The following is a 19,627-nucleotide window of genomic DNA, read 5'->3' as shown; positions in this document are numbered from 1 at the left end:
ACCCTTTCCATTGGTGCATTTCCAGGGACAGGGAGAAACCAGTAGAGGACTAGAGTGACCCACAACGCTAACGCTGAAAAGTGGGGCCCAATACCTAGGCCATGATCTTTCGGCTTCCAGTTGGTCATCCAAGCACCCAGCCAGGTGCTGGAGTCCTGAGTAGAATCAGACCTGGCCCTGCTTCAGGAACTAGAGTGGGAGGTGGATCTGTCCATCAACAGAACCAGTGCGATCAGAGCCATGACTGAGGCTTGGACACAGCTCTATGTAAGACTGTAGGGGGCACCACACTCAGGTAACAAAGGATGGAGGGAAGGATGGGCATAAAGCTCAGTCTAGAAGGATTAGGATAAAGGGTGGGCAGCATTGTAGGGAAGGCTCCACATTTGAAGAGGCATGAAGGTGCAAAGAAGCTGGGCCAGGTAGAGCAGGTTCCACCAGCATTTTCGGCAAAGGACAAGATAGTGAAGATTTTAGACTCTGTGGGCCTTATCGGTCTCTTTTGCAACTGCTCAACCACGCTGTTCTAGCAGGAAAGCTGTTCTAAATGGTACAGACACAGAGGATGTGCTAAGAAAAGTTCATTTAGAAAATAGACAGTGGGCCACAGCGGGCTGACCCCTGGGTTAGAGGGACTGAAAACAGTTCAAGATGTCTGCATCAAGGGGACAGTACGGAGGCAGGGATCATGAACCGTGTGGGCCATGCTAAAGAGGAACAACATAGGTGGCTTTAGGATCTGTGCCTGAAATCAGATCTGTGCCTTAGAAAGATCACTCTGGTCCCTGGACAGGCCTAGGGTAGATGGTGGCCTGAGTGACACCAGCAGCTTGTGTGAGATTCTGGAGGCCACGGAGCCTGCGCTACAGTGACATCACTGCTGGCTAGGGGACGCCTTTGGAATTTGCAACCATGAGCCTCTGAGAATTACTCCTTTGCTTAGCTGTCCACAGTAGAGCTGGATCTTAGAGGAGACACAGTCCCTCTCAGAACTCTTGAGAGCACGGTAGTAAGGGGAAGTTCGTAGTAACAGTGAGAAGAGCGGCACCACAGTGGTGAGATGCAGGGGTGGGACAGGTCTGGGCCACCCTCATGACCGTGATTAAGACCTGGATGGGCGTGAGCCTGGACTCCAGTGGTCACAAGAGCCCTTGGTGGGGAGGAGGACAGCCCTGCTTCCTGAGGTTACCACCACCGCACCCCACCCCGCTCCTCCAAGGGGCTGTCACGGAGCATGAAGTGGCGGGGGGAAGTAACACCCACCCTCGGTCAGGTCTGTGACCCCTCACGGGTAACTGTTGCACAAACAACTATTAGCCAAAGTGGGTCAAGGGGATGATTCTCTGCACACCTCAGCAGCAAGGTGTCTGCTAAAAATATTTCAGAAAAACAAAACCGCCGGATATACAGAGGACAATATGTTGGCCTCAGAGGACTCCTGGGAAGATCAAATAGGATCCTTGGGCTGTGGGAAGAATTCCAGCCCCCTCCCACTGCTCCCCAGTATGCCCCTCACACTCTCAACACCTCCATATCTTGTTCTCAGCCTAAAATTCCCTTCCTCACGAGTCTTAGATGGGTTACCCCCAAAGCAGAGGCCCAGACAGTACTTGGGTGTTAGGAACTGTCCTCTGCAACTGAAATCAGAGGTGGCCCAAAGGAGCTGGTCCAGGGCACCACACACATCTGCTCCATCGCGCCCTTCCCCCAACTCACGCTAACCTCCGGGGGTCGCCTCTGCCGTGACATTTCTGAGCAGAGCTGACCTCTTCCTCCATGGATGTCCCTGTGCTTGACCATTCCTGCACAGCCCTGTCCTATCCACCCTCAACTGGTATCCTTGCAGTGGGCACAGGGATGTATGTCACTAAGGCCTGCATGTCTGACGCCTCTCCACTTGGTAGGTGGAAGACGGACAGGAGCACGCCTGGCGTGACCGACCACTGCTGATTTAAACAAGGTCCTCAGGCCACAGAGAAGCAGGCATGTCAGTGCCTAGTGACCTTTTTCAAGGTCCTGCACCACACAGGTGCTTACCTGACAGCAGAGAGAAATCACTCCCACCACCGGGAATTCACCCCCTGTCCTGCAGGGAACACACAGGACAGAACACTGTCTCCCACTCCTTGAACCCTGGGGGATCATTGCCTTGATGAGAAAGACAAACCCACTCCCTGCTCTTGTCAGCCCCCAGCTCTCAGGAGCCTCTACCACTGCAAAATTATTTCTGGTATGTGTACCTCCCCGCTGAAATACAAAGCAATAATGGAGGTGTTCTAAGAGGATGTAAGCCACTTAGAGTTGGCTTGGTCTTATTTTTTATTTTATTTCTTCCAAAAGGATAACTCAGAGCTGAGAGTCCTTGACGATGTGAAGATTTCTCTTCTTAAGACGTTTGTGGATCTCCTGGCCAACCACTCACAGCCAATGCTATTCAACCAGCTGGGACTCTCTGACCCACATCCCCGCCTATGTGTGCATTCACACACACACACACGGGGCAACACCTCCCCTGCAGTGGCCCAGGCTAGCACCCAGTGGAATTTCCTTTTTTCCCTCCAGCACTTCTAGTCACAATAAATTAAAGTACTTAATTACATAAGTGATTCATATGATACAAATGTATGAATGCAGAAAGGCCTGTCATGAAGAGGAAAAAACAGGATGTGACTCAGAAAGGCCAAAGGAAGAACAGGTTTGAGCAATGCTCTTTTCCAGGTCTATATATTTTCACTAACTCTAGAACTCAGCACCAACCAAGACACACGGTTGGTGCTTAATGCATGTTTGATGGATGGATGTATGGTGGAGGGGTGGGTGAGTCTGGATGGATGGGTATGTGGGGGTGAGTGGGGAAGATGGGTGGATGGGTGGGTGGATGGATGGGTGGATGGGTGGATGGGTGGATGGGTGGATGGGTGGATGGGTGGGTGGATGGATGGGTGGATGGGTGGATGGATGGATGGGTGGATAGATGGATGGATGGATGGATGGATGGATGGATGGATGGATGGATGGATGGATGGGTGGATGGATGGATGGGTGGATGGGTGGATGGGTGGATGGATGGATGGATGGGTGGATGGGTGGATGGGTGGATGGATGGATGGATGGATGGGTGGATGGATGGATGGGTGGATGGGTGGAAGGATGGATGGATCTCTGCTAAGAATGTACACATTGATCTTGGTTCACAAAAAGAGAAAATGTACAAAATAGCACGAAAAAGAGATTTTCTGCTTCCAACTTTGACTTGAGAGGGTACCTCCTCTGTTCAAACAAAACTCTGTTTCTCATTTATAGCTTGCTCAGAATGTCTGCTTGAGCCTTCTTGAGTCAACTTGGAGTTGTTTCCATCTCTCCACTCACTTCTGCCCCTTCTCTTGTAAGGTGCTGTCTCAATACTTCTCCCTGCCTTGGCAGAAGCTAACACTCCAGTACTGATGTGTGGCTCCACCAACCTCAGCATCCTCACTTAGGTGACTTGCCAGGTCCACTGGTGGGTATACAAAGGGAGGGATGCTACCCTCACAGTCTGGTTGTCCAGAGAAGGGACTTTTAGGGGAAAAGATCAAGGACATAGAGTAAAAAGGCAGCCTCTGCTTGGGGCTCCCTCCAGGTCCTGACAAACATAAGAAAAGCCTTTCCTCATGGTGGGTGGGTGAAGACCAGTGTCCCAGTGTCCCGGCTTGGTCAAGCCAGGTCCCTGAGGCAAGAGGAGAAGTGTAGAAGGACAGAGGCTCTCAGCTGCATGGACCCTCACTCACTGCTGGTCTCGAGCGGCAAACAGCCCGAGCTGGAGCTACAGGTCACAGGGTCAGAGAAGGGGCCCTGGCCTGAAAGAGTCCTTGCCTCTCTCCCTCTCATCTCAGATGAGGTCCAGCGCAGAGTTCACTAGCAAAAGACAGACAAGCAGAGCAGACACTGTCACCTCATCCCTCTGCTGGCAGAAGCCCTGGGCTCTGGCTGGCCTAGGAACACTGCAGCACTGAAGTGACAAAAGACTGTAAAAAGCAGTTCAGGTAAGAGCAGACTTGAGAAGCTAAAGAGAGGCCAAGTGTTGAGGCCAAGGGCGTGGCAGAGGAAAGACGCAGATGCACAGCAAAAGACCTGGGACCAGGTCAGAGATGCCAGATGGAGTAAAGTCAGAGGCAGACAAGAGCCAGAGCTGGCAGAGGCTTTCCTGGGAGCCTGTGGCCTCCATTCTAAGTGGGTATACAGCTGCCAGGGGCCCAGCTGGTTCAGTTATAGCCACCCTAGAGATGCATGCTGGGGTCCCCTTTTGCTGTCATACAGTACAACTCTTACTCTACCATGTGGGGAGCTTAGCTGGGGCCCTGGGAGGATGAGCAAGAGCTTTGGATTCACCACGACCTGGGCCAGCTCCACTCACTGCTGAGCCCCCAGAGTGGACAGCAGCACATGGATACAGCACATGCCTGATAAATGCTCACTGTATGGGTGAATTGAATCTCCTCTTGAACTTACTTGTGAGGTGATGTTGAACAAGTCATTTAAAGCTCTAACCTTATCTTGATGACAATAAAATACAGTGCGATCAGTGGCCATGGAGAGGTGCAGAGGGGCAGCCCTGATTTACCCGCCCTGTGAAATGCAGGTGGTGATAACCCTGGGTGCCTAGTACCAACCTGAGCTCTTTGCATGCATTTCTGTTTTGGGGGGTAACAGGGACAGAAAGGAATGGAAGGGGAAATGAAGGACCCAAGCAGGCTCCTGACTTCAATGTGGATGAGCTGAGAGATTGTCCGGGGGTATTGCTGGCAGCTGGGGCCCAGCGTGGGTCGTGAAAAGCAGTGTCTATCTTCCACCACCATTCACCCTCTCCTCCAATGCCCCTTGGTCCGAAAGCCTTTCAAGGGCAAGCAGGGGTCATATCTGGCTTCTGTAGCTTCTGGGTCAAAAGACTGAGCAAGGATCAGCCCTGAGTCTCACATCCCCAGCGCTGCCTGAAATCTGCTCACCTGGGCGCATGTCCCTGGCTTCCTCCTGGCCCGGCAGCAAGGTCACGACCGCCATAGCCCCCTGGGCCTGATCCGGGCCTTTCAGGTCTACATGTTCTGAAGTGTTGCAGAGCTGCCCTTTGAGGAAAAGGCCACTTCTCTGCTCCCGGGGTGTTCTATAAAAGCTGCCAATATAGGAAGGCCCAGAGTGAGGGCCTCTACAATACCCGGACCCAGGTTCCTGAAAGGGAAGTGGCCTGGCCCACTTCAAAGGCCTGACATTTGCGCTGCAGGGCTGGCTCAGCCACGGGAGCCTGGGGCACAGCCAGTCCTGCAGCAAGACCACCCAGGTGTACAGGGGAGAGGAGAAGCAGTCAGGACGTGACTAGGGGCAGCTGCAGCCCAGTACCTGTGGGAGGTGCCATGCCCTGCACACTGTCACCGGCTGCCCGTCCCCTGCCCAGGCTTAGGGGTTTCACCCCTGGGAAAGCTTCCTAAATCCTCTCTACATGGTCACTTCCCATGGCCACCACATAGTTCAGGTGCCTCATTGCTCCCTGGGGAGATGGTAACCCCTGGTTACCTCGTCTCCCAGCCTAGGCCCTCCAATTCCACCCTGCACCGAGCTATCGTTCTCAGATGCACATCCTGCCCTGTCACATCTCCAAGGGCTGCACCCCAAGCCTCGGTGCCCTGCAGCTGCCCTCCTTGATGATTGATTTCCAAACACTTCTTGCCACTCACCCCTTGCCTCAGACACTGAATTCAGCCCCTGCTCTCCTTGGCTTCTTGGCCTTTGCATATGCCATTCTCCATAACTGGAACGTTCTACTAAATGGAGATTAAAATTCTCAATTGATTTGGAGTTTGTGAGAATTCGGAGAGACAACATTTGTGAAATGTCTAACATGGGAACTGGCCCATAATAAGTGCTTAAGGGATGTTTGTGGAATTAATGGATGTTGAATGAATAGTTTTAAATCTGCTCTTAGGAAAAAACACCGATGTAAACAGACGTCAAAGTGTTTGGGAAGAGGATGCCTCTTAGAATAGGAGTGATGGAGGACAGAAGCCACCCTGAGAAAGGACACAGGACCTCCACATGGGTATATTCCATGTGGAACTGTCCATCTGTAGTCAGAATCTGGGTTATGTGCTCCCATGAGATGGGGGCATCCTCGCAAGGCTTGCATTTCCAAAGTCAATACCTAAATAAGAGGCAGGTCCTCGGGAGTTGAGGAAGACGGCGGAAGAGTAAGACGCGGAGATCACCTTCCTCCCCACAGATACACCAGAAATACACCTACACGTGGAATAACTCCTACAGAACACCTACTGAATGCTGGCAGAAGACCTCAGACCTCCCAAAAGGCAAGAAACTCCCCACGTACCTGGGTAGGGCAAAAGAAAAAAGAATAAACAGAGACAAAAGGATAGGGACGGGTCCTGCACCAGTGGGAGGCAGCTGTGAAGGAGGAAAGGTTTCCACACACTAGGAAGCCCTTTCGCGGGCAGAGACTGCAAGTGGCAGAGGGGGAAGCTTTGGAGCCGCGGAGGAGAGTGCAGCAACAGGGGTGCGGAGGGCAAAGCGGAGAGATTCCCACACAGAGGCTCAGGGCCGACCAGCACTCACCATCCCGAGAGGCTTGTCTGCTCACCCGCCGGGGTGGGTGGGGGCTGGGAGCTGAGGCTCGGGCTTCGGTCGGATCGGAAATCATAAAGATCAGATCAGAAATAAATGAAAAACAAATGAAGGGAATGATAGCAAAGATCAATAAAACTAAAAGCTGTTTCTTTGAGAAGATAAACAAAATTGATAAACCATTAGCCAGACTCATCAAGAAAAAAAGGGAGAAGACTCATATCAATAGAATTAGATATGAAAAAGGAGAAGTAACAACTGACTGCAGAAATACAAAGGATCATGAGAGATTACTACAAGCAACTCTATGCCAATAAGATGGACAACCTGGAAGAAATGGACAAATTCTTAGAAATGCACAATCTGCCAAGACTGAATCAGGAAGAAATAGAAAATATGAACAGACCAATCACAAGCACTGAAATTGAAACTGTGATTAAAAATCTTCCAACAGGGCTTCCCCAGTGGCACAGTGGTTGAGAGTCCGCCTGCAGATGCAGGGGACACAGGTTCGTGCCCCAGTCTGGGAAGATCCCACAAGCTGCGGAGCAGCTAGGCCCATGAGCCAGGGCCACCGAGCCTGCGCGTCCGGAGCCTGTGCTCCGCAACAGGAGAGGCCACAACAGTGAGAGGCCCGCGTACTGAAAAAAAAAAAAAATCTTCCAACAAACAAAAGCCCAGGACCAGATGGCTTCACAGGCAAATTCTATCAAACATTTAGAGAAGAGCTAACACCTATCCTTCTCAAACTCTTCCAAAATATAGCAGAGGGAGGAACACTCCCAAACTCATTCTATGAGGCCACCATCACCCTGATACCAAAACCAGACAAAGATGCCACAGAAAAAGAAAACTACAGGCCAATATCACTGATGAATACAGATGCAAAAATCCTTAACAAAATACCAGCAAACAGAATCCAACAGCACATTAAAAGGATCATACACCATGATCAAGTGGGGTTTATTCCAGGAATGCAAGGATTCTTCAATATACACAAATCAATCAACGTGATACACCATATTAACAAACTGAAGAAGAAAAACCATATAATCATCTCAATAGAAGCAGAGAAAGCGTTTGACAAAATTCAACACCCATTTATGATAAAAACCCTGCAGAGAGTAGGCATAGAGGGAACTTTCCTCAACATAATAAAGGCCATATATGACAAACCCACAGCCAACATTGTCCTCAATGGTGAAAAACTGAAACCATTTCCACTAAGATCAGGAACAAGACAAGGTTGCTCACTCTCACCACTATTACTCAACAGAGTTTTGGAGTTTTAGCCACAGCAATCAGAGAAGAAAAAGAAATAAAAGGTATCCAAATCGGAAAAGAAGAAGTAAAGCTGTCACTGTTTGCAGATGACATGATACTATACATAGAGAATCCTAAAGATGCTACCAGAAAACTACTAGAGCTAATCAATGAATTTGGTAAAGTAGCAGGATACAAAATCAATGCACAGAAATCTCTGGCATTTCTATACACTAATGATGAAAAATCTGAAAGTGAAATTAAGAAAACACTCCCATTTACCATTGCAACAAAAAAGAATAAAATATCTAGGAATAAACCTACCTAAGGAGACAAAAGACCTGTATGCAGAAAATTATAAGACACTGATGGAAGAAATTAAAGATGATACAAATAAATGGAGAGATATACCATGTTCTTGGATTGGAAGAATTAACATTGTGAAAATGACTCTACTACCCAAAGCAATCTACAGATTCAATGTAATCCCTATCAAACTACCACTGGCATTTTTCACAGCACTAGAACGAAAAAGTTCACAATTTGTATGAAAACACAAAAGACCCCGAATAGCAAAAGCAATCTTGAGAACGAAAAATGGAGCTGGAGGAATCAGGCTCCCTGACTTCAGACTATACTACAAAGCTACAGTAATCAAGACAGTATGGTACTGGCACAAAAACAGAAATATAGATCAAGGGAACAGGATAGAAAGCCCAGAGATAAACCCACGCACATATGGTCACCTTATCTTTGATAAAGGAAGCAAGAACGTACAGTGGAGAAAAGACAGCCTCTTCAGTAAGTGGGGCTGGGAAAACTGGACAGTTACATGTAAAGATATGAAATTAGAACACTTGCTAACACCATATACAAAAATAAACTCAAAATGGATTAAACACCTAAATGTAAGACCAGACACTATCACACTCTTAGAGGAAAACATAGGCAGAACACTCTATGACATAAATCACAGCAAGATCCTTTTTGACCCACCTCCTAGAGAAAAGGAAATTAAAAAAATAAATAAACAAATGGGACCTAATGAAACTTCAAAGCTTTTGCACAGCAAAGGAAACCATAAACAAGACCAAAAGACAACCCTCAGAATGGGAGAAAATATTTGCAAATGAAGCAACTGATTAATCTCCAAGATTTACAAGCAGCTCATGCAGCTCAATAACAAAAAAACAAACAATCCAATCCAAAAGTGGGCAGAAGAGCTAAATAGACATTTCTCCAAAGAAGATATACAGATTGCCAACAAACACATGAAAGAATGCTCAACATCATTAATCGTTAGAGAAATGCAAATCAAAACTACAATGAGATATCATCTCACATCGGTCAGAATGGCCATCATCAAAAAGTCTAGAAACAATAAATGCTGGAGAGGGTGTGGAGAAAAGGGAATCCTCTTGCACTGTTGGTGGGAATGTAAACTGATACAGTCACTATGGAGAACAGTATGGAGGTTCCTTAAAAAACTACAAATAGAACTACCATACGACACAGCAATCCTAATACTGGGCATATACCCTGAGAAAACCACAATTCAAAAAGAGTCATGTACCAAAATGTTCATTGCAGCTCCGTTTACAATAGCCAGGACATGGAAACAACCTAAGTGTCTATCATTGGATGAATGGATAAAGAAGATGTGGCACATATATACAATGGAATATTACTCAGCCATAAAAAGAAACGAAATTGAGCTATCTGTAGTGAGGTGGATGGACCTAGAGTCTGTGATACAGAGTGAAGTAAGTCAGAAAGAGAAAAACAAATACTGTATGCTAACACATATATATGGAATCTAAGAAAAAAAAAATGTCATGAAGAACCTAGGGGTAAGACAGGAATAAAGACACAGACCTACTACAGAATGGACTTGAGGATACGGGAAGGGGGAAGGGTAAGCTGGGACAAAGCGAGAGAGAGGCATGGACATATATACACTACCAAACGTAAAATAGATAGCTAGTAGGAAGCAGCCGCATAGCACAGGGAGATCAGCTCGGTGCTTTGTGACCACCTAGAGGGGTGGGATAGGGACGGTGGGAGGGAGGGAGACGCAAGAGGGAAGAGATATGGGGATATATGTATATGTATATGTATAACTGACTGACTTTGTTATAAAGCAGAAAGTAACACACCATTGTAAAGCAATTATACTCCAATAAAGATGTTAAAAAAAAGAAGAAAAAAAAAAAAGAGGCTGGTCCTCACATCTGCAGGAAACGGAAGACAGAATTCAGCCGTGAGCTCTTGACTGGGGTTTCAGCTCTTGAGAAACCCAGGCAGACATTCCTGGCTGCTGGATAATTAAAGACCAATCCCATGAAGCCAGAGGACCAAGGATGGAAAGATAACATTTTTTTGAACAGTTAACACCCAGAATCCCCATTACATCAGTAACTATATTTTATTTAGGAAAATACCTGTGTCAGCAGGAGCAAAGGCTACCAGTAAAATTGTTAAATTGATCTTCATGAGAAAATGAGGAGAATTTACTTTGGAGTCAAGACCCAGAGGGAGAAAAGAGAGGGTGGATAGGGAACAGGAAGCTAGCAAGATGTGGAGAAAGGATGAAGCCCTGGGTGGACGGGGTGGGGCTGTGGAGAAGCACACAAGCCTTCTCCGGGAAGACTTCGAAACTTCGAGGCTGTTTGTGCAGCTGCAATGCGAAAGTCCCACCTCTGCCTCCACCGTATGTGACACCATCTCCGAGACTTGGATTTGTTGTCTTGTTGAAACCAGGAAAGACACTGATTTCCCATCTGGATCGGTACTGGGTGGGGTAGAGGCGGCCCCATCAGAAGCTCAGATGATTTGTTTACTTCCTTACTGAGTCCCTAGGGGCAGGATTAGGGCCAGGAGTAATGCAAACAGAAGCCCCCTGTGAAATGTGCTGAGCTCCTCAGGAGACCTGTACGTGTCCAATCCTATCTGGACCTCAGCGGCCTGAGACCTCTGCCCACCCCCGTCAGGCTGGAAGGGAGAGGCCCAGGAGGATGACGGCCCTGCTAGGTCACTGGCTGCCTGCCTTCCCAGTGCTCTGTGCACGTTTCTCCACAGTAAATCTGAGAATTGAGGCAAGTCATATTAGGGTGCTCCAGCCTTGCCTCCCTTGTACTCCAGGGGCCCAGGGAACTGTTGTGCATCCACGTTATCAAGGTACAAATCATCCTGGAAGGCAAAGGAAGATGAATGGCAGGCCAGGGTCGCAGCCACATGGGCCAGCTGCAGCTCGCCACCAGACCATTATCCACCCAACACCACAGCTAAAACTGTGGGAAATGTGTTCATTAAGAAAGTGTGCATTTCCTCCAGGCTTCTAAAGAGCCCAGTTTTCTCTTGCCTCCGTCATTAATCAAGCGAAGTAATTAATCAATCAAAGTGCAGGGAGGCCTCACAGAGGCAAACAGCAGGAACTGACCTCTGACCAGATCCTCAGACAGGCTCTAGCCGTCCAGCGAAGTCAGACAAGCAGCTGGCAGAGGGTCCAGCTGGGAGGACAAGCTGACGCCCAGATGTCACAGCTTGAGATATCCATCTCCAGGCGAGAGCTCTCTGCCAACCTGCTGCCAGCCCACCCGTCCTGAGAGAGGGCGCCATGGCCAGGCCTGAGAAGGGAGCCGATGGTGGCAGAGGGCCAAGAGGATGGGGATCTCTGCTCATGTTGAATCCGAAGACGGGGGAGGGGGGAGAGTTGTGGAGGAGCATTTGCTATACCCGAGGCTCTCTGGCCTCCCATTGTACACATGGCCACCGGCGGCCAGAACTGCAACCAGCTGCACCCAAGCAGACCCCCTGTTCAACTGGCCCTGACAAAGGCATCGATGCTCATGCTTCCCCAGTCTGGTCCCTACATGTTCCATCTGGGTCTTTAGGGTGAAGAAAACCAGAGAAAGTGACATGAAGTCCGAGGTAGCTCTGATGTGAGGAGGCTCAGTGTTGCTCCAGAGGAAAGAATTCTACAGGCAGGTTGACAAAAAACTTGTAAGCTAGGGAGAAGTCCAGAAAGCCTTACAGAAACAGGGATGTAAGGGGTGGGGCAAAATGCTTTAATAGATTGAGTGAGGAAGGAGTGATTCCATCTATCAAGCCATTCCACAATTTTAAAATGCACAAAGAAGAGAAATTCCAACCTGAGGGAGCATTTTATAATAATACCACATTAGCCCCTGCAGCCTAATTCAAGGATCAGGCTTCACAGTGACCAGACAACACAGCTTCTCTCATTCGCCTGTCCCGCCTTGGAAACACATTTGAATAGAAATGGGGTAGCAAAGTGACAATGTGTCTGTTAGGTCAATTATAGCCCTGAAGTCACCAGGCGATGCGGTTCTGGAGACCAAGGATGCTGAAGATGCATCTCTGACCAAGGCTACCCATGACATCTGAGCAAAGTCTCAGGGGTCCTTAAGGTCTGCTTGTCACTTTTATTACTAGCTGAGTAAGACAGGCCCTAAACTAACTTGTCGAGAAAACAAGAATCAGAAACACCCAAATAAGACAGTGCTTTGTAGGGAAAAATAAACAACAGCACTGCACACTGGCAAAGGCAATACTTTTGGAGCCACTAGAAGCCACTTATTTAAGTACTTTTCTTCCAAAAGATGTTCTCTTTACTAAATAGGAACCAAAATCATTTGCTGTAACTGCCTGGTTGGCTCTGGAGCACAGAAAGCCCTGACCACAGGCCTAATAGAAGACGATGGGGCTTCTGACGCCAGCTCAGTACAGAAGCAGAGAGATGAACGATCCTGTAAAAATCCCCTGTTTCTGATGGTCCGCTTGAAAACTTCTAATCCAGAATTATCAGCCCAAGAGCAGCCATCTGGGGGAGAAACTAAAGATGGACTTGAGGGTTCCATTTCCAAAAGGATTTTGATTAATTTCATCAAGACAAAGTTAATAATCCACGACATCAATGCTGTTTTGTTTTTTTTTTCCTTCAGTTGGTTGTGCTAAACATGTTAGAATCTTCTCCATAAATCTCACAGCTAGAGGCTAGTAGAAATTAGTTTGCCCTCTACACTGTCATTAAGAAAGAAAGAAGTGGTAATAGCTACTGAGGAAACGTGAAGGGAATGACTTGTAAATGAGATGAATCTGCCCAAATGGTGGTTGGGTAGGATGAGTAAATAAATCCACGTTGGCCTCTCTTCATAGGCCGCACAAGGAAGGAGATGCAATGAATGGAGATAGATTGCTTTAATACCGTATTTTATTTATGGATCTCTAAAGAGGCTTCTAGAGACAGTTTAACTTACGTTAAGACGTGCATTCTTAACAGATCCACCCCATCAGTCCTTATCGAGAGTCTCCAAGGAGAAGGTCTTGTCTGAAGAGCTAAGCGGGTCGCAAAGACAAGGCCTCTCCTCTCCCACACAAGGCAGCGATGATTGTGTGACTGATACGGACAGTAAGTGGTGCTGGATGCCGGTGATCAGGGGCTGGGCAGGTGGGACGTGCTCTCCCACCCACTGTGAGGCTTTCCAAGAGCATGCTCAGGAAGGGAGCGGCCTACATCATACAAAAAACAACGAGGCCGTGTTCAGCCTTTCCGTGGAAACCCTGAACACACCTGGCTCCCTCCTCCAGAGCGGTACTGTTAATAGCTCAGCCTTGTTCAAACTGCTTTCTATGTGTTCTCCCCTTTAATTTTCATTATGACTCTGAGGGGTAGGTAGTGTTCTAATCCCCAGTTTACACAGAAGGAAACTGAGGCACAGAATGACAAATAAATAATAATAAACAATTAGTAACGAGAGTTACTGGAATTTGAACCCAAGCAAGCTGGCTCCTGTGCTGTTGCTGCTGTTGCTACTACTTCTACTATTGCCAGTGCTGCTTCTGCTTCTGCTTCTGCTACTATTACTACTACTACTACCGCTACTGCTACTATTACTACCTCTGCCGCTATCACTACTACTGCTACTATTACTAACACTACTACAGGTACTACGGTTGCTACTGTGACTTCTGCTACTATTACTGCTACTGCTGCTAGTGCTACTATTACTACTACTATTACCACTACCGCTACTATTACTACCACTGCTGCTATCACTACTACTGCTACTATTACTACTACTACTACTACTACTACTACCACTACCACTACTGCTACTATTACTACCTCTGCCGCTATCACTACTACTGCTACCACTACTATTATTAACACTACTACAGGTACTACGGTTGCTACTGTGACTTCTGCTACTATTATTGTTACTGCTGCTACTGTTACTATTACTACTACTACCGCTACTATTACTACTACTGCCGCTATCACTACTACTGCTACCGCTACTATTACTAACACTACTACAGGTACTACTACTACTGCTACTATTACTGCTACTGCTGCTACTGTTACTATTACTTCTATTACTGCTGCTACTACTGCTACTACTTGGGCTGCTATTACTGCTGCTACGATTACTATACTACTGCTACTGCTACTGCTACTAACACTACTATAGCCACTGCTGCTGCTACTGTGACTACTGCTACTATTACTGCTACTGCTGCTACTGTTACTATTACTGCTGCTACTACTGCTACTACTCCTTCTGCTGCTATTACTGCTGCTACTATTACTGCCGCCATCACTACTACTGCTACCGCTACTATTACTAACACTGTTATAGCCACTGCTGCTGCTACTGTGACTACTGCTACTATTACTGCTACTGCTGCTACTGTTACTACTGCTCCTACTACTGTTACAAGATCTCTATGATTTCACTCTTAAATCTTGCACTTTACGTAGTGCCTGGGTCTCAGAAGGAACAAAGAGAGGTAGGGTGGCCAGGATTCTAGGTTCGATAGTGCACTGACCTCACCTGATGATGACTAGCCACCCACCTCAGAGCCATGGCTTTGTTCATCCTCCTAATGGTTGTGTGTCATTTCAGAAAGCCCTCTACTGCATTCCTCGCTGCTACCATCAGTCTTCTTTTCTGTCTTGGCCTCCAGGACAGACTCTTTGTATCCAATGTGTTTGATGTGCAACCAAAGAGCTCACCTAAGCCTTTTGCCCAGGGCGCAATGAATAATCAAGACCTAGACAGGAAGTACTTTCTCCTCTCCCTCCACCCCATCAAGGCAGCATGTGCTGGTGTACCGGGAAGCAGCCCTCCTTTCTCCTGGAGTAGAAGTGCAGTATGGTAAAGCAAGAACTGAGGAAAATGGATGGGGGATATGGGGCAGGGTGCAGCAGGGCTGGTGTACGTTTGGAGGAGGACGAAGCCCTTTGAGGAGAGAGAACCTGGGGAGAACCTCCTAGGAGTGAGACCCTCCCGGGGTCTGGCCCCCACACAGAGTGGCCGGCACCTCCCCGTCCTGCCCCGGGTGGGGATGAGCACACACTGCCTGGGCCACGTGGTCGCACTGCACTTGCATCCACATGGAGTGGGATGGTAAATACAGAGGCACCATGAGACCCCCTCACCTCTTCCTCCAAACTCCAGAAGAGAGGAAGGCAGGACAGGTCACGGCAGGATCCAAAACCACCAATCCTTGCATTAAGCACCTTCCACGTCTGGCCCATATGCCCAGGGCTCTCAAGTCCATGGCCCTGTGGAGGCCTTTGGTCCACTCTCTCGGTCAACCCTTCACCACCTTAGAAAGACCCCAGACCTTGTGATGGCTCCCCGGAGCCATGGGCTTTGGGGAAGAGGGAGTTACTCCAGCTAAAATCTCAGTGTCTTCTGTGCTTCCCTATCAACCAAGAACATATTTCTAGCGTTTGCCGCCTGTTAGAGCGTGTTTCCTCTCCCCGCACCGCCCCCCCCCATATAAGATTATAGACTGGATTTGGTACCTTGGCAAATCACGCATGTACCCAGCCTACCATAGAGATTCTAATAACCCCCCTCTGCAAATCATGTGCCCCCTGATTAGATGATACCAAGATGTTCTGGGGTGGCCCCAATACTCAGGTGGCAGACACAGCCCATTTCTGCCCTACCATCCTTACGCCTGGCTGAGTAAAGAAGGTGTAACTAGTTTCAAATGCCGAGTGGCATGCATATCCCATGCACAAACTTCTGAGCACTTTTCACAAACCCAACCGGGAGAAATTTCCAAGTGTCAAATGAATATTTTCTTGGGTGCTATATTCCTAGTGGAGACGCAGAGGCCGGGCTACCAACAGACAGTCTCCACAGTGCTTCACTGTTACCCTCAAACATCCAGGGAGAAAACCACCTCTCACAACTGGTGCACAGCTCCACATCCCCCTCCCAGGCCCAAGGGGAGCTAACCCTGATCGCACCTATGTCAAGAGAGTGGCAGAATAACTAACCATACACACCGTACTTCTCATCTTGGAAGGAATGGAACAGGTGGGCAAGTGATGCTCCTACCCTTTTGCCCCTCCCTGCTCAGCTGGGAATCCAGCACGTTCTGGTTGACCTAAGCCTCAGCATTCAGAAGATGAACTGGGACAGTTCCCAGGTGTTTCCATATTATTGACTTTCTACACGGAAGAACTTAAAACAGGTTCAAAATGATGACTCCCCGCAGGAAGGCTCTACCCCAAGTCCTGCAAGATGAAATCATGCCCCACAAAACAGTCATCACAGAAGCCTAAAAGACAGGACTCTCCTGACTCCCTAAGCATGCAACTTTTAAATATTAGAGGCACCCAGTGAGCTCAGATGTCCTGTCTGCTGACAGTGGCCATAACTGCCTGCTAATGTGCTTAGAGGCACTGCCCAGTTGACTGGTTTCAATGTCAGCAAATGACAGAGTTCTAGTTACTAAAGTTGGTGAGCAACAGCAGTCAGTCAAGAGCTGAGGCATGTTGTTGACCGTGACAGGCCAAGCGTACGGGTGAGACTTCCTCCTGGAGGGAGCTTAGGAGGCAAGCACTGACCTGCAGCATTTGGAGGTAGCCTTCCTGGGGGTCGCAGAGCAGGGAAGAGATGCGGTGGTTGTTCCTCATGCATTTCTGGCTGTCCTTTGCAGATGGGAAGATCTGCCGGACCACGGTCATCCTGCCAAGGGCGCTGTGGACCAGATCCAGGATCTCGGGGTCACTGATTTCCTGGGAAGATAACCAGAAATGTTTACCATTGACTCATGAGCTCATGATGTCTGCAAAAGACTTACCAGTAGTTGTCTAGGTCTACAGCCTAAATAGCTGATGCCAAAGGGGTTATGAGTTTGGGCCCAAGGTCAAAGAATTCATTTGTTGCTTATTGACAAATAATACTTGCTTATCCTAAAATGCAAACAGGATTATTCAACACCTTCCCTGAAGGACAGGAAAAGATATCTGCAGCTAAACCACCAATGCACTGGCTTCCACGGAGTCAAACTCAAAAAGAACCAGTGCTGTCAAATGTCACAACAGGCATTAGCTGGAATTAAAGGCTAAATTTCCTGTTGGGAGTCATCTAGGTGATTTAGACAAGGAAAACTGATTTTCTCTGGCACAGTTGACCAAAATGCAATGAGTTTCCCCTAATTCTTTAATAATTAGATTTTCTTTTAAAAAAAGATTTGCGTACAAATTTAAAAAATATGTCCACTCATTCATTGCACAAAATCTGCCCAACAGCTCCTCTGTGATTTGTTCTGTGTTGAGCACTGGGCATATAGCAGTGAATGAGTCAGGCTTAATCCCATCTGATGAAACTCAAGGTTTCATCAGAGAATGAAATATGCTGAGTGATGTCATATGGAAATCTAGGGGCAAAGGAAACCTATCGTGCTTCCACGTGAGACCATTTGCTAAGCTCTTTACACACATTTTATCAGCTGGTACTCACAACAACCTTAGGAATTCTATGAGGAAGATCCTATTATTATCCTATTGAAAATGAGCACTCTCATGCATAGAAATAGCAAAGGGAGCAGGCTAAGGGGAGCTCTTTCCAGGACGAGGCTTGTGTGAGGAATTAGCGCTGAAGCTGAACCTGAAGGATGACCTTGTTAGGCAAAGTGCTTGCAGGTAGGGGAGGAGGGGGAGGGGCAGTGCAGAGCTGAGTCGTTGGCTGTGCTCCTGAAGATGCGGGCAACAGGTGGCACCCTGTGGTACCCTATTCCAGTACAGGTAGCGGGGTGCCCCTCCAACCTAGGGAGGGGCAGGGCCACTGGCAGCGGGGAGAGATGGTCAAAGGCAGCATGGGATCTGTGTCCTGGGCCAGATGTGGGTGTGGCGTTCAGTAAATCCCGCTAAATCATCCTCACTAGAGACAATGAGAAGCCCTTGAAAGATTTTATCCACCAACAAGCCACAATCAGATTTACATTTAAAAAAATCTCTGGCTGCTGTATGGAGTGAGGATTAGAGAGGAACAAAACAGCTCCATGTCTGAGATCAACACAGGAACTACAAGAAATGGACATTCACCAAGGGTTTTGGTGGTGGGAGAGAGTCAGGTTAAGAAAGCCCTGGTTCGCTGGTTCTAAGAAGTGACTCCATCAGTGTTGGCTGCAAGTCAAGATTTTAACTGTGAATAACTGTGTTTTAAAATTGGTCTTAAGTCTTCCTCCTTGCAGATGACACAGTCTAGAGTTGAGACAGTGAGATGGTATAAATGGACCTAATGAGGTTAGAAATGAGTGATCAGGAGTTTCAAAATCACTTAAACAAGAACATAACATGTTTAAGGGTATAAGGGTAAACAAAGTATTTCAGGAATGTCCTAGGTACTCAATATGAGTGTGTAGACTGGTCAGTTGTAGCCATATGCTAGATCTGGGAGAAAGGAGGAAATTAAGAATTGCATCCTTTTAGAATGATCAGTAGTTCCCAAGTATGCAGAACTGCAGGCATTTCAAAAGAATTGAAGTGCTATTACCTATTGAATCTGGGTTTAAGCCACTTAAACTTTGTATTTCAGACAAAAGTCTGTTTAAGGGACAATGATCTTGTTGGATTGGGACCAACTGACAATCAATGGTGTGGAAATTGCAATATAGGACCACCAAGTGAGACGGGCCCAGGACCCAGTTGGGCTTCAGGAAATGAGGCAGAGAATGTAGCTAAGCCTGGACATTTGTGCTCTGCTCTTAGCTGTCCTGCTAATGGATGCCTTGCCCCAAGCATAGGATAGTAGGATGAGAGAAATCATATTCTGACCTGATAGTAAGTAGAACTATAAGAAAGAGCAATAAGTGGAGTGGTCAGCTTTACTTGGAGAAGGAATATAGAGGCCTTTGCGGTGGGGGGGGGGGGGGGGATTTTTTTTTTTTGCGGTACGCGGGCCTCTTACTGTTGTGGCCTCTCCCGTTGCGGAGCACAGGCTCCGGATGCGCAGGCTCAGCGGCCATGGCTCACGGGCCCAGCCGCTCCGCGGCATGTGGGATCTTCCCGGACCGGGGCATGAACCCGTGTCCCCTGCATCGGCAGGCGGACTCCCAACCACTGCGCCACCAGGGAAGCCCCCCACCTTTTTTTTTTTAACCTAGAAAAATCACGAGGTTATGAAGAATGTAATTTGCATAAGGGGGTTTATCAAAGCCAGCACACCTTGGAAAGGAAATGGATATGTTACAAACCTTTTGTTTTTCTCGCTTACTTTTCATAGCAGAGGTCACCATAGAAGTTCTTTTATTAAGCCTCTCCTGCACCCTCAACTTCCCGATGGGAGAGTCAGTGGCACTGAACCCTCCCTACTGCGCCCCAAGAAGAACGCTGGAAATTGTAGGGGGCCTGGCTGATGGGGGAACACAGTACCTTTCTAATAGGTGTAACCCTCACCTTCCCTGGCCACATGCAGCAGCCCCTGGCGTG

At 47.9% G+C, this 19,627-nt stretch overlaps 1 protein-coding gene and 1 long non-coding RNA gene across 2 annotated transcripts in view; one reads left to right on the top strand and one right to left on the bottom strand.

The window, feature by feature from the left end:
• The window catches only part of LOC309971315, a 113,493-nt gene extending 104,429 nt beyond the window's left edge, over positions 1-9,064 (top strand). Inside the window, exon 2 of the long non-coding RNA XR_014326733.1 lies at positions 8,877-9,064. This is a non-coding gene — a long non-coding RNA (uncharacterized lncRNA). The remainder of the gene's footprint in view (positions 1-8,876) is intronic.
• Positions 1-19,627, bottom strand: part of GRID1 (glutamate ionotropic receptor delta type subunit 1) — a gene marked incomplete at both ends in the record, with an annotated part of 684,346 nt that overhangs the window by 218,552 nt on the left and 446,167 nt on the right. Inside the window, one exon of the mRNA XM_082854220.1 lies at positions 16,760-16,930. Within this exon, the coding sequence (XP_082710346.1) occupies positions 16,760-16,930 (171 nt within the window). The remainder of the gene's footprint in view (positions 1-16,759; positions 16,931-19,627) is intronic.

The sequence above is a fragment of the Leucopleurus acutus genome, assembly GCF_964270905.1.
Source record: "Leucopleurus acutus genome assembly, chromosome: 14".
NCBI lineage: Eukaryota > Metazoa > Chordata > Mammalia > Artiodactyla > Delphinidae > Leucopleurus > Leucopleurus acutus.
This window is presented reverse-complemented; position numbering and strand designations above follow the sequence as displayed.